Source organism: Hyaena hyaena, unplaced genomic scaffold (assembly GCF_003009895.1).
Source record: "Hyaena hyaena isolate Hyena2069 unplaced genomic scaffold, ASM300989v1 scaffold_52, whole genome shotgun sequence".
In the NCBI taxonomy this organism is placed as follows: Eukaryota; Metazoa; Chordata; class Mammalia; order Carnivora; family Hyaenidae; genus Hyaena; species Hyaena hyaena.
The window spans coordinates 904,604-920,040 of record NW_024080684.1 but is presented as its reverse complement, the minus strand read 5'-3'; the positions used below and the strand labels follow the sequence as shown (position 1 = coordinate 920,040).

At 38.1% G+C, this 15,437-nt stretch overlaps 1 protein-coding gene across 1 annotated transcript in view; it reads left to right on the top strand.

The window, feature by feature from the left end:
• ADGB (androglobin) overlaps positions 1-12,549 on the top strand; it is a 149,655-nt gene extending 137,106 nt beyond the window's left edge. Inside the window, exons 34-36 of the mRNA XM_039230921.1 lie at positions 5,526-5,616; positions 6,332-6,518; positions 12,250-12,549. Of these exons, the coding sequence (XP_039086852.1) occupies positions 5,526-5,616; positions 6,332-6,518; positions 12,250-12,435 (464 nt within the window). The 3' untranslated portion in view covers positions 12,436-12,549. The remainder of the gene's footprint in view (positions 1-5,525; positions 5,617-6,331; positions 6,519-12,249) is intronic.
• The last annotated feature ends 2,888 nt before the right edge of the window (positions 12,550-15,437 follow it).

Sequence of the window (15,437 nt, the reverse complement as noted above, 5' to 3'; positions counted from 1 at the left end):
TATAATGGGGATTCGTATTCAGTCACTAAAATGAGCATAAATCCAGGGCACGTTGGTGGCTTAGTCAGTTAAACGTCTGACTCTTGATTTCAGTCCAGGTCATGATCTCAGTTTTTCTGAGTTCCAGCCCTGCACAGGGCTCTGTACTGACAGTGAGGAGCCTGCTTAGGATTCTCTCTCCTTCTCTCTTTGTCCCTCTCTTGTTGGCACTCTCTCTCTCTCTCTCAAAATAAATAAAGCAACTTTAAAGAAAATAAAAATAAAATGAATGTAAATCCTTGATTGAAGGTTTTACAGAGAAATGTCTTTCCATGCTGGCCTCCATGAGAAAAGATTTCCCTTAAGCAACTCCTGGACTTTCTGCTGCTAAGGGACTAAGTGTCCTATGTGGTTGAATCAGTAAATTGGGCTGCTCACAGGGGATCCTGAGTCCCCTCTGCTGGTCTCTGAGTTGGAAGTACTACCTATGACTGAGGGGGCTGCAAGGGTCAACTGGCTCTAAAATTCTGTGACCCTGGCTGGTTTGCCTTCCGCCAATTACACCGGTATCAGTAGTACAATTTTACTCGTAATTTCTCTAATTCAGAACCCAGGCAGGAGAGAGAGATATTTTGGAAGGATGCATCTTCAGAAACACCAACAATGGTTCTCTTCTCAAAATGGCTAAACCATTCTAAGAAGTTTAAAATTAAAAACTGTTTAACGTTAAAACGTGTCCTGGAAGGATTTCCATGGGGAAGAAGAAAATTCCAAAATTCAAAGGGCATTTTACTATAGTTACAAGAGATTTGATTTTTGAGCCAATATTTCGAAAGTTAGCACTTGTTTAATAAAAACAATAACATACATGATGTAACACTAAAGCTTATTAGAATAGTATTTATTGTTCTATATTAATATTTAATTTGTAGAATGATTTTGCATATATCATCTCACTATAGCCTCTATGAACTAGACGAACTATATGCTGGTATCTCGGCTTCAAAATTGATGTGGTTGATTAATGCCTCACTCCAGGGAAGGAAGCTGAAACAGTTTAGTGAATCAGGACTAAAACCCTAGTTCTTGCGATTTTACAATGTGATCTCTCACAGAAGGCAAATTTTCCCCCACAGGTGGTTAGAGACCTGTGAAAAGAAAATATAATTAAAATCTGAGGTCAAACTATTTATAGGCTAATAAGTTAATTTTTTAAGTTGTAAAAATTGAATGTAATCATGATTCTTCACACCAGCCTCAGGTACCATGTCCCACAGTCATGGTGCAGATTTTATCTATTAATTTGTTTAAAGAAAGATCAGGGGAGAGGCAGAGAGAGAAGAAGAGAGAGAATTCCAAGCAGGCTCTGCACTGCCAGCACAGACCTGATGCGGGGCTGGAACCCATGAACTGCAAGATTATTACGTGAGCTAAAATCAAGAGTCAGACAGTTAACTGACTGAGCCACCCAGGCACCCGCTTTCATTTTTCTCTCAGAGCCCCAGACCCATGTCATGAGGGGCTGCTTCAAGGCCAGCTCTCCTGCTCCTCAGTCTTCACGCTTTTGGCCAGCAGAGTCTTCACACCTTTGTACTAAAGATCACACCTCATGAAAGAGTGTACTTTGGGCAGAAAGGAGGGGGCAGGAAACAGAGAGGAAAGGTCAATGTGAGCAGGAGTGGAGGACTGAGGTCAAAGCAGCCTGTCCTCAAGTAGAATTTCTCCAAAACCTTCTTAAATGCGTTTTATTATAATTCCTATTAAATATAAATAATATAACATGTGTGTAATATAATAATATGAAAAAATGTAATAAAATATAAATTTAATCACAGTATCAAGACTAGTTGACCCCCTCTTCCTCCGAGAAGAGGTGTGCTTCTGTGTCTCCAGCACCTCCCGCAGCACTCACACTACCATGTACCCCAGGCACTAGGGTTCTAGAAGGAATCCTGTTTGTGAACCATGGCTTTGGTTGTCCAGCTGTTCTCTGGAACTGCATCTGTTGTTCCTGACTCTGCTGCTGGTGTGTCCACCATATTGACCCTCACTCCTGGGGAAGCATCACCCATAAGGGATTAAAGATCCCAATAGAGCTTTGGGTGATCTGACCTCTACACACCTATAGATACTTGTAATTCCCAAAAAACTACCTTATTCTTGTCGCTTTCTATTTTCATATGATAGGCAACTTAGAATAATTTCCTTCATGGAAATGAAGTCATTACGGACTTTGCTCTGGGGTATTCTTCTTCAATACCACAGCCATCATCAAGGTCAAGAGTATAAACATCGCTTTCAAATTCCCTTTGATCTCTGGGAGCCTCTAGAAAATTCCTCTTCCCAAGGTTGCAGATGATCTCAGTGTTTATTCCCACATCTTTCGCCCAGGTATCACAATCACTGCATATTAAACAGTGATTCTCAGACTACCTATGATGAAGTAAGTTTTCTCCCCTAGTCTGTTGGAAGTTGAAACTTTTGAAAAATGTGATAAAATGGCCCAGTGATAACCAATTGCTATGAAGATATTTCTAAATATAAATTCTCACTTTCAGAATTTATACCATAGAGGGTCAGTTTGCAGACACAGGATGGTAAACACACACACACACACACACACACACACACACACCCTTTGGGCTGTCCTATTCTAGAGGTACAAGACTGTCATGGTACACTCACACCCTATTCTGACACAACAGAGTTTTGTAGAAGAATATGAAGGTTAATCTTTTCTGCCCCCTCCCACACCCTCTTCTGTTTAAATGTATGTTATTTGGCAGGATGTAAGAAAACACAAACATCTAATTATCAGAAAGTATTTTCTTTCCAGTCAAAGTCAGCAGAGTTGGTGTCTTATAGAAACAACTCATGTTTGAAATGCCAAAAATATACCCAGCATAAGTAGGTATGTTCATAAGGAAAGCAAATGAACTTTGGAAATCTACAATCCCATAGTAAAGGCAATGAAAAAAGAAAATCCACTGGCCACTGCTTTATTTATTTTTTAATGTTTATTCATTTTTTGAGAAAGAGAGACACAGAGCACAAGCAGGGGAGGGGCAGAGAGACAGAGACACAGAATCCAAAGCAAGTTCCAGGCTCTGAGCTGTCAGCACAGAAGCCAATGCTGGCCTTGAACCCACAAACCATGAGCTCGTGACCTGAGCCAAAGTTGGACACTTAACCAACTGACTGAGCCACCCAAGCACCCTTCACCACTGGTTTCTAAACAATATATTGTACCATGCTAATTCTTCAGGATTGTTTTATTTAGTATTACAAAATAAAAAACATGATTGATTTCATGTTTTAATAATGGAGTAGAGTTGGGATATTCTGTTTTCTAACATGGACCATGTCTTTACATTTTTGAAAAAATGAAAATTAAGTTGGATATTATTTTTAAGTATTTTTATTTTTATTATTTTTCTCAATGTTTATTTATTTTTGAGAGACAGAGCATGAGAAGGGCAGAGAGAGAAGGAGACACAGAACCCGAAACAGGCTCCAGGCTCTGAGCTGTTGACACAGAGCCCGACGCAAGGCTCGAACCCAGGAACTGTGGGTTCATGACTCGAGCCAAAGTTGGCCTCTTAACCAACTGAGCCACCCAGACGCCCCTTTAAGTGTTTTTAAAGGTTTACATTAGATTATATTTCAGAATGAGTGATCACTTTTTAAAAGTTGTTATGCATGATGCACTTTACAGAATTGCTGAAGGCTATTGCAACCACATGTAAAAAGCAAGATTAAATAGTCAGTGGGCATGAAATCTTTTGCATGGCAAAGTGAAGATTTGACATATTCTCTCCTAAAAAGCAATAATAAACTGAAAAAACATTAATTAAAAAACATTTTATGGGCACCTGAGGGACTCAGTTGGCTAAGCATCCAACTTTAGCCTATGTCAAGATCTTGCTGGTCCTGATTTTGAGCTCTGTGTTGGGCTCTGTGCTGACAGCTCAGAGCCTGGAGCCTGTTTCAGAGTCTGTGTCTCCCTCTCTCTCTGCCCCTCTCTCGTTCTCTCTCTCTCTCTCTCAAAAATAAATAAACATTTAAAAAATTAAAAATAAAGATTTTAAACCTCTGAAAGTATACAACTAAATAAAAAATACAAGACACAAGATTAATATACAAAAATTATTTTTATTTCTACATATTATCGATGAGCAATCACAAAAGATTTCATTCACAGTAATGTCAGTAACAAACGTATGGAAATAAATTTAACAAAAGTACCAGACTTGTCTGCTGAAAACTACAAAACATCACTAAAGGAAATTTATAAAAATCTAAAGAGGGAGGGAGTCCATGCTTTGGACTAGAAGACTCAATATAGTAAGATGGCAATTCTTCCCAAATTGATCTATAAATTCAGTATAGTCTCTATCAAAATTCTAGTAGACATTTTATAGAATTTAACAACCTGATCTCAAAACCTATTTGGAAATGCAAAAGACCCAGGATGACCAAAATAATTTTGATAAAGAACCAAGGGGGAGGATTTTTACTTCATTATTTCAGAATTTCTTATTAAACTAACAATAAAAAGTTAGGTGTAATTTTACCATTCCTAATTACATGGGAATGTCCAGGAAAGGCAAATAGAGACAAAGTCCATGGATGTCTGCCCAGGGCTTGAGGTGAGAATGGAGAGGGGCTGTAAAAGGCACTCGAGATCTATGTGGAAATGGAAATGTTTTGAGACTGGGTTTTGGAGCAGGTCATGCAATTCCATAAACTTACTGAAATGTATTGAATTACACTTTTAAAATGGGAGAATTTTATGGCATGTAAATACACTCCAGAAATTTTTAAAAAGGAGATTAATGTCTTGGAAAGGCTGAATGGTTAATATCTTAGACTCTAAAATATTTTAGACTCTCTTGTTTAAGTCTGTTCTCGTGGGTACGTATGGGTCTCTGGGGCAGAGATCTCCTGCTAACTTGATTTTTACCTGGTGTATGTTATCCACTCCACTGGATCTGCAAGTTTCTTGAAGTATACTACTGTGTCTTAAATATTTTTACATTCTACTCCCATAATGCTTATGAGGCCTTTCATGCCTAGACTAAATGTTTTGAATATTGCATCACTTAATTTGTTTATAATGAAATAAAGTAGGACTTTTATTTATTGTCTCTACCGTCATTTAACTACAGCCATGATAACATTCCGTTACTCTGCTTATAGAGTCCAATTGACGGTGTTTTTTAAAAAATGTTTATATATTTCTAAGAGAGAGACAGAGAAAGACAGAGCAAGAGCAGGGGAGGGGCAGAGAGAGAGGGAGACACAGAATCTGAAGCAGGCGCCAGTCTCTGAGCTGTCAGCACAGAGCCTGACCCAGGGCTTGAACTCATGAACCATGAGATCATGACCTGAGCCTAAGTTGCTCGCTTGACCGACTGAGCCATGCAAGTATCCCAATGGTGATTGTTTTCCTTTAACCAAAGATATTATTTTTAACTAAGATGAGTTGTTAATAGTCTATTAGTGTCTATTCTCTTTTGAAAGTTTAGGACTTATTTTTTCAACAGGGCCTCGTTCACGATCCCCAACAATTTTGGAAATGTCTCCACGACTTATTCGAAAAGCGCTAGAATGTGTAGACTTAACTCAATACGTACGGTAAGTTTTAATAGACATGATTAATGCAAACATCTGTGTTTGTGGAATTTTCAATACAGAGATAACCAGTTACTAAATAAGTGAAAATTTCAAATTAAGCGCTTAATATGTTTTCAGTGTATTCAAATTTTCTAGACGTACATGATTCTACATCTTCAATTTAATAAATGCTTTATTAAGTCAATCATAAAAGCATTTAAATATTTTCTGTAAAGTTGTAATTTGCAAGCTGATTAAGATGAGTTGAGCTACAAAAAGAAAATCCCACTAGTCCTGTTGGTATTATTTAAGTAGGTTTAATTTAATATAATTAATTTTTTAGTAGGTTCCATTTTATTAAGAACAAGACAATAGGATTAATAGAGAGATAGTTATTCAAGCATATTTATAAGTATGAAATAATTTCAACACTATTTAGCTCCATAAATGAAAAAGAAAACCTCCAAAATAACCTCTCATAGATTCCAACACAAATTCCATGAACACCTCATCAGATGGAGCATCTAACTTTATTTTTCTAGAATTGTTTCCTAAAATATGAGTGAATCAGTAAGTGGAGAATAGCCAATCAAAAAATAGTAGTTATTCTTTCTATTGCTAATATTCTATTGGATTCAGGCTAACACAATGTCAAGATGAATTTAAATTATTTGAATTCTAAAGTTCATTCCAGTGTCCCCAAATGACTTATGCATCTCTTTTGATGTCTTTATAGAAAAACAACAAACACTGATCCTGTGCTACAAACAGAGGAACTGAACCAGCAGCAGGCAATGCAAAAGGCAGAAGAGGTTCACCAGTTCCGACAGTACAGGACCAGAGTTCTCAGCATTCGAGACATTAACCAAGAGGAACTTCTTAAAATAAAGGATAAAATCCTGGAGATGTATGGGGAAATGCGGGTGAGTCTCAACATACACCTATGGGTCAGAGTTGATACATTCTCATAGAATGTTAAAAAGATATTGTAGAATCAGATAGGACCTGGATAGAAGGAAATTTTGAAAGTAGTTCTCAGCTCTTTCAGAAAGATGGAGAATTGGTGAAACACATTTGATTTCACTTGCTTCCTTAAACCCTCCAAAATGCAATATTGGGAATCTAACCACAAAATGAGAAAAAGGAGAAAGAAGAGAACAACAAAGTGATTGGAAGAGAGCGGGATGAAGATCTTATTATTAGACTTGAGGCACACAAATTGTAAGGTGGCAGTAGGAAAGCTCTTAAATAAGCAACCCAATTTGCTCCACAGAATCCCTAAAAGACTCAGCAATTGGTGGCATCAACCACATGAATAAATGGAGGTCAAGTGGGAGCAAGACAAGACTATGGGTTTGCTTGGCTTGAAGCTATTTAAGAAGTAGTTCATATTACAGATCACCACCTCAACTTTTGTAGCCAGGCGGTTGTCTCTCTACCCCAGCAGAAGACCTTTAGACAAAGTCCAAAAAAAAGGGGGGGATGGAGAGGGGGAGATTAGTGTCATGAAAAAGATCAAGTTTAATTAAAAATGAAAGTATCATACTAGTAATGGGGAGATTCAATAAATGTATATGGATGACTTCCACTATAGAGGATAAAGACTTTTTTTTTTTTCCCTCTTTCCTACAACACACACACACATTCCCAAAGATGCTGATGGCTACAAGACTTTCTAAACGTTTCAGCCACCGTGGCATTCAATCACATTCCATTCTCTCTACCCCTATCACCATCTAAACTGTCAGAGTTTTCTATTCAGAGTATTGCCCCAGGCTCCTGACTGATCTCATGGCTTCCATCTTGCCCTTCTACAATGGTATCTCTGTTAAAAGCCAAAATGACTCTAACCATGAGGATAAACTATCTTATCCTGTGGTAACAGCGCCAGTGTCTCAGTGGTTTAAGACGGGTTGGTAGGGGTACCTGAATGCTCAGTTGGTTAAGCGTGACTTCAGCTCAGGTCATGATCTCACCGTTCATGGGTTCGAGCCCCCTGTCGGGCTCTGTGCTGGCAGCTCGGAGCCTGGAGCCTGCTTCTGATTCTGTGTCTCCCTCACTTTCTGACCCTCCCTTGCTCACCCCCCCTCAAAAATAAAAATAAAACATTAAAAAAAAAAGACAGGGGTTGGTAAAGTTGTTTTCTATAAAGGGCCAGATAGTAAGTATTTTTGCCTTGACAGGCCGTATGTTGTATCTACTCAACTCTGCCGTTGTTACCACAAATTCAGTCAAAGATAATGCCTACGTTTGTTTCAATAAATTCTATTTAGCAAAATGGCAATGAGCCAGATTTTTCCATAGGCCTTCCTTTAGCAACTGCTGAATAAAAACAATAAAAGAGTATTTCTTCTTCTAGCTACATGTCCAGTGAAGTTGGGCAGAGGATCCTTTTCACAGTTACATTTCATTGTCACATTTTCTTGGCCCAAGTTTGTCACACAGTCACATACAACTTAAGTGAAGGAATTAAACTTGCTGACGCTTTGATTTCAAATTTCTAGCATCAGTAACCCTGAGACAATAAATTTTCCGTTCCTTAAGCCACCTAATTTGTGGCACTCTGTTACAAAAGCCCTAGCGTGCTGACACAGAGTGCAATGTTACCCTGAGCTTGGAGAAGAACTGCAAACACGTTATGAATTGCAGCAGTGGTGATCATAGTGCTGATTTAAAATGGAGAGTGGGATTATCTCACTCCTGTAATGGTTCATTTTCCACTAAGAAAAAAAGTCTTAACTATGTTGTCTAGTGCTGTCTATAATCTAGTGCCCACTTTCCTCTCTGATCTTTTTCTCTATGATTCTATCTTCTTCGCTTCTTTTGTTTTTTTCCAAACTGACTTCATTTTTCTACTAATAGCCAGACATGTTTCCCACCTCTGAGCCTTCTACTTCTTGCTCCTACTTCTTCCTGGAATATTCTTCCCCTAGACAGCCAAATGGTTTACCTCTTCACTTTCTGAGATCTTCCATCTATGTCATTTTATTGGAGAGATCTTCTCTAAGCTACCGTTTTTTAATTAGCACCCTTCAAAATTTGTATACCTATATCTGGCCTCATTATTTTCCATAAAGCATTTCCTATGGTTTAGCATAGGAAGGTATTTATTTTATACATATTATTTATAAATATGGTAAATATTTATTTATCATATATATGTGTGTATACACACATACACGCACACACACATACATATCATATATATATATATATAGAGAGAGAGAGAGAGAGAGAGAGAGTGCACACATTTTAAATCTATCTTGTGTAGAGTTTAGATTGTATGCGAACAGGAACTTTGTTTGATTCACTGGTGGATACCCCAAACCTGGAAGAGGTGTCTGTTTCACAAAAGTTTGTTTCAAAAATGAATATGTGAATCAATAAATGAATGTTAAAATTATGTGCATTCAATTCATCATATAGAAAACGGTTTAAAATATTATAAGACAAAAGGGAAGCCCATAAGGGAAGAAATATTAACTGGGAAGGTTTTTAATTCAGATCTCAATTCTTTAAGTGTGAGGTAGAAAAATCCTAGTTTTGACTGCAGCTATCTTAATAAGAACATTGTCAGCACTACATTTCTTATCAGATGGGAGAAAAATATACCAGTCCTCAAGAGATTACTGACACATATTAAACGTACTTTACACTAAATCCTTTACATGACTTCTTCTCTCTTCTTAATATGGCGCTACTATCATCTTGTACAATAGGCTTAGTAAAGCCAATTTTATTGTGGTAGATATAGTACTTTGCTTTCACCAAAAGTTTGGAGAAGAGCCTGATTCTGACATTTACCTCTTCCTAATTTATGCAAGTTGCAAAACCATGCAAAATTTCTTGAATTCAGCAATGAAGACAAAACGGTCACTCTAGAAGCTGGGTAGCATCATTTCATTCATCCTTATGAATGAATTATATCATTTTTAATTATATCATTTTTGAAACAGGAAACAATCAACAGTTGAACCATAATTGTGCCCATACTATGAGAAACACAAGTGAAATGAGAAAGCCAAAGCCTCTTCCTAAACCTATATTGGCCCTTCGTTATCATGGCTTTATTTATGAACATATTTAGAGAAGCCATTTCTAGAATGTTGTCATTAATGTTGCCTAATGTTGTCATTGGGTCATTAAGTCAATTCTTGGTTATATCTTTGAAACCTACCCCTTTTTTTGAAAATATAAACTATATTTAGTTAGAGTTAAGGAAACTATCCTAACCCGTTTTAACTTTCTGACACTTCCCATTTCCACAATTTATTCATTCAAGAAACATTTCTGGGCATTTTGTATCAGGGACTGTCCTAAGCATGAACAAAAAAGATAAACCCTGGCCATTTGTGGAGCTCACAAGCTAGTGGGGAAATAAGTACTAAAATACAAACAAAATATGTAAACACACTGTATGTTAGGATAGAAAAGAAAAGTGCTGAGAAGAAAAGAAAAGTGGAACAGGATCAGAACACAGTGGTTCAGAGGAGATACTAGCTGGAGTAAAGGCCCCGAGGGGGAGCACACACTTGGTGTGCTAGAGGCAGGACAGCAAGGAGGTCTGTGGCATTGGAGCAGAGTGAGCCAGGGTAGATGAGTGGGAGAGGAGGTCAGAGAAGAAATGGGGGGAATTGGACAGAGAAGGGCTTTCCAAGGACTGTAAGGATATTAGCTTTTATTCAGAAGGATATATGGAGCCATGACAGGTTCTAAAGAACAGAGGGGTAACATGGTCTGACTTCTATTTTATTTTTATTTTTTAATGTTTATTTATTTTTCAGAAAGAGACAGAGAGTGTGCATGTGCACGAACATAAGCGGGGTAGGGGCAGAGACAGAGGGAGACATAGAACTCGAAGCAGTCTCTGTCAGCACAAAGCCCGACATGGGGCTCGAACTCATGAACTGTGAGATGATGACCTGGGCAGAAGTTGGACACTTAACCAACTGAGCCACCCGGGCACCCCAGTCTTCTGTTTTAAAGTTATTACTCTGGATATTGTGTGGAAAACAAAAAGTATGGAATGGCGCACATGTAATAGAAGATAAATCTGTGAGGAGGCTGCTGCATTGGACACTTAACAGTGGTTCACACCAAGTCAGAGAGTGGAGGTGGTGAAAAGAAATTGAATACCGTACACATTTGGAAAGTAGACTCAGGGTTTTCCGATGGATTGTTAGTGTACTGTAAGAGAAAGTAAAGAGTCAGGAAATACTCTAAGGTTTTTGCTTAAACAACTGATAGGATTGAGGGGCATCAATCTGATGACTTGAGAGGAAAGAAATATTTAAACTTGGGACATTTTTTGATATATGTATTGTATCAAAAAAAATCTTGGGGCATCTGTGTGGCTCAGCTGGTTAAGCATCTGACTCTTGGTTTCACTCAGGTCATGATATCACGGTTCATGAGTTCGGGCATCACATTGAGCTCTACATTGACAGTGCAGGGCCTGCTTGTGATTCTCTCTCTCCTGCCCCTCCCCTGCTCATGCATTCTCTCTCAAAATAAATAAACTTAATAAAAACATTCTTACATATCTATTATAGTCACATGGAGATGTTGAATAGAAGTTACATATATGGTTCTAGAATTTGGGAGAGAGATCTGGGCTGGAGATTTAAAAATTTGGGGACTCATAAGTATAGAAATGAATTTAAAGCCATGTGGTTAGATAAAGTCACCAAGGAAAGAGGCCTAAGATCTAAGATGTGGCCATCCCCTCATTTAGAGATGAAGGAATAGAGAGAGGGGGAGAGAGAAAGAGAGAAGAAAGGGAAAAGGAGAAATGAGCAAAAGCAACTGATAAGGAATAGCTAGTGAAGTAGAAGAAAAGTAAATGGGGTGTAATGTCCAGAAAACCAAGTGAATCAGTTTATCCAGGAGGAGAAAGTAGGGGTGAGTAAGAATAGAACCAAGATGTGATTTCGGATTCAGTTTGCTGTCCTTGAATGAAAGCCAAACTGACAATAACAAAGATAACCAGTGAACTAGGTGACAGTATTTTAAAGTTTGTCAAATAGAGCTCAGACACATTTCATCAGGGCTAGAACAATGTGGAAAACTAGCAACTTACAGAGCACAATTCCTGTGAGAGACCCACTGAGCTGCATGTTTTATTTATTTTTATTTTTTTAATGTTTATTTATTTTTGAGGGAGAGAGAGAGAGAGAGAGAGAGAGAGAGAGGAAGGGGCAGAGAGAGACAGAGACGCAGACTCCAAAGCAGGCTCTAGGCTCCAAGCTGTCAGCACAGAGCCTGACATGGGTCTTGAACTGGTGAACTGCGAGATCATGACCTGACCCAAAGCCCGATGCTCAACTGACTAAGCCACCCAGGCGCCCCATAGCTGCATGTTTTATAGATTATATTTGAACACATGCCTATCTCTTCACCTTTCTTGATCTCCTACTGATGCTTTTATTCCCCCATTGTGTCAAATCTAATGTACCCCTGTGTTGCTATCTCATTTTCAGGTATTGATAGATATTTAAGACCATTTGCTAATTTTCATCTCTCCTCAGTAATTTGCTATGTGACTCTATGGGCATAAGGGAGGGGTAAGGGGATTGCTTTAAAAAAAACTTTCTTTCTGGGACCATATGCCTTTATCAGTAAACCTTAATATCTTGAGGTTTTGCTTTGGAATAGGACTCCTTAGATGACGCCCGGCAGAAGATCTTCGATGTCCGGGAAGAGTATAGACACAGGATGCAGGAAGCTGAGAGGCTAAGATTAGAAGCCCTGGCCGCAGAGGAAGCAGCAAGTCGGGCCGAGATAGAAAAGAAGATGCCGGTTCCTGATACACAGAAAAAAAAGAAAGGAAAGAAGAAGTAGCCAGAAGATGCCCAAAACTCACCTTCTTTTTCTGAAGAGGAAAACGCTTTAGTTACTATTTTCTTTTTACTGATCCAGAGCCTTCCATGTTGATGAGGTATTAGGCCAAGAAAAAATAGAAGTTTTCCTTCTTGGTACTAGTTTCTGGATTTTAAGTTTCATTTCTTGTTGTTTCCAGAAAACTATTATTTGAGCAGTCATTAGAGTTAAAGTTTCTCTAATTTCAATAAAAAGTGCCTCAAAATATTTAGAATGTGGTAAAATATGTGTGTCTTCATTGCATTTTCAGTAAGTAGTAAAACAAGATCAGAAATGGGCTAACAGGATTGAATCTGGAAAACTCAACAATGAAGAAAACAGCTATTGTTCTTATAGGAAATTTTGTTTCTAGCTTGAAAAACTTTAAAATATTAAAAAAAAAGATTTTTTTTAATATTTTTATTTCTAGGAGAGAGAGAGAGAGACAGCGTGAGCAGGGGAGGGTCAGAGAGAGAGGGAGACACAGACTCTGAAATAGGCTCCAGGCTCTGAGCTGGCAGTCAGCACAGAGCCCGACGCGGGGCTCGAACCCACAAACCACGAGACCATGACCCAAGCGAAAGTCGGACGCCCAACCGACTAAGCCACCCAGGCGCCCCTAAAAAAATTTTTAATGATTATTCATTTTTGAGAGATGGAGAGAGACAGTGCAGGCAGGGGAGGAGCAGAGAGAGAGTGGGAGACACAGAATCTGAAGCAGGCTCCAGTCTCTTAGCTGTCAGCACAGAGCCCGATACGGGGCTTGAACCCACAGACTGTGAGATCACGACCTGAGCTGACGTCACACTCCCAACCGACTGATCCACACAGGTGCCCCTAGAATATTTTTAAAACATGCTTCAGACTTGTGTTGTTTTGAAGAAAATAAACTGAACTTCCATACACTTCCTTCTGTTTGGACGCTCAACTAACTGAGCAACCCAGGTGCCCCAGTAATTCATTCTTTTTAGTTGCTGCGAAATATCCATGGCACAAATATATCATAATTGATTCAGCTAATTCTTCTTTGAAAAATATTTATTTTGTTTCTAGATCTTTTTCATACAAGAAGATGTGGTAAAAACAGAAAAGAGGTGGCAAGATGGTAGATTTAACAAATTATTTCCTAATAAATAAAAAAGAATTATAGTGCCTGTCCTTTAAAATAAAGGAAAACTGAAATAAAAAGAGTTTGTAATAAGCTATTATAAATATTACTGTATAAAAGCTTGGAGTGACTACACTGGAAATACATGGGAGACAGGATATGAGGTGCAATGTTCATTCCTATGGTAGGAATCACTGACAATATATGTAAAACATATCATAGTTCCTACAATCCCTAGATCATTGTCTTTGACACACATATGGCCTCTCATTCAGTTTCTTTCTCCATATTCCCCTGCTCTTTCCATACCCCTGAGCACTTTACGGTCAACCCTCCTCCCCTTATCTCAGAGGCTCTTGTAAAAGCAGAGAAAACAATTTTCTCTCTTGCAGTCACAGACCTGCCTCTGAGTCAATAGTAATAATCCCCAGGGTGCAGACTCTGGTGGTTATGAAACATCATTATAAGAGCAGGTTAACACCTCAGTGTCTCCAGCACCTGCGCTGAGGAATAGAATTGTGGCTTTCCCTTTTGCAAGATCAAAGTGTCTGCTAAAGCGTTTTCTGAAATGTAACAAAGGGCAGTCTTCATTTAAATTAATCAGAAAATTGCTGACAACATCCATAAACTTTTAACTGGCTTTTAGAAATCAAGTTTCAAAAATAAAAAAAAAACCCATTGACTTCTAGTCTCGGAGCCCTCTGTTATATATAGACTATTCTCACACATTTAAAAAACGTTGATATTCTGACATTGGTTAAGTGATGTTTACCTTGTGTCTCAGTCTCATTCAAAAGAAACCCTGGCATCCACTGCCTCATGGAAAATTGAAAGCAGTGTGGGAAGTGACAAGAGCCATGTTGTAAGGGAATTTGCCTCTAAGAAAAAAACTATGTGCCCTGGGCCATATCCCAGGTAGGAGTATTTATAACAGACTAATAAAGGTTTTCAATGGTCTTCACAGAACATTTCTGAAATTAACATTATGTAAGAACCTTGTTTTAAGCTGGTATAACATTTTTTGTCTAACCACCTATGAAACAAATTCTATTCCTCTTTTTTAAAAACAGTTTTTTAAAATTTTTAAATGTTTTTTTAAATTTATTTCTGAGAGAGAGATAGAGACACCGTGAGCAGGGGAGGGTCAGAGAGAGAGGGAGATACAGAATCTGAAACAGGCTCCAGGCTCTGAGCTAGCTGTCAGCACAGAGCCGACATGGGGCTCGAACCCACAAACCGTGAGATCGTTACCCGAGCTAAAGTCGGACGCTTAACTGACTGAGCCACCCAGGTGCCCCTATTCATCTTAATTTAGATAAAATAGTTTCCAGTCACAGGTGCGTTTTCATGGAATAGTTGGATTGCATAGTGAAGACTTTGAACATGCTTAGAACGTTAGGCTAAACATCCTTGTTTTTGGTAGAGTGGCACAGAGGGCAGCAACAAGACACAGCATGACTTATTTTTTAAGTGAACCTATATAACAAATGATCATGTATCATAATTTCAATCCATAACTTTAAACAAATCTAAGTTTATCCAAATAAACCCAGCACTTTTAATACATTTTATTAGTTATAAAAAATCATTTTCTCATCTGGTATATAATACAATGACACTTTTTATTTTCAACATTTATCAAACCGTTGATTTCAGAGTCACAAATACAGATAGTATATGAATATCTCTTTCATTGAACTATGGGTGGTTGACAGATTTATGAAGATATAAAGGAAATTTGTAAAAAATGATGTTTGCCTTTGTGGAAAAGATTTCAAATTAATATGTTACATCGTGAAGACTTATCAGTTAATAATAATTATTAGATAATTATAAATCAATATAGCTCATTGTTGAAACTGGGCTCAGTTGGTTA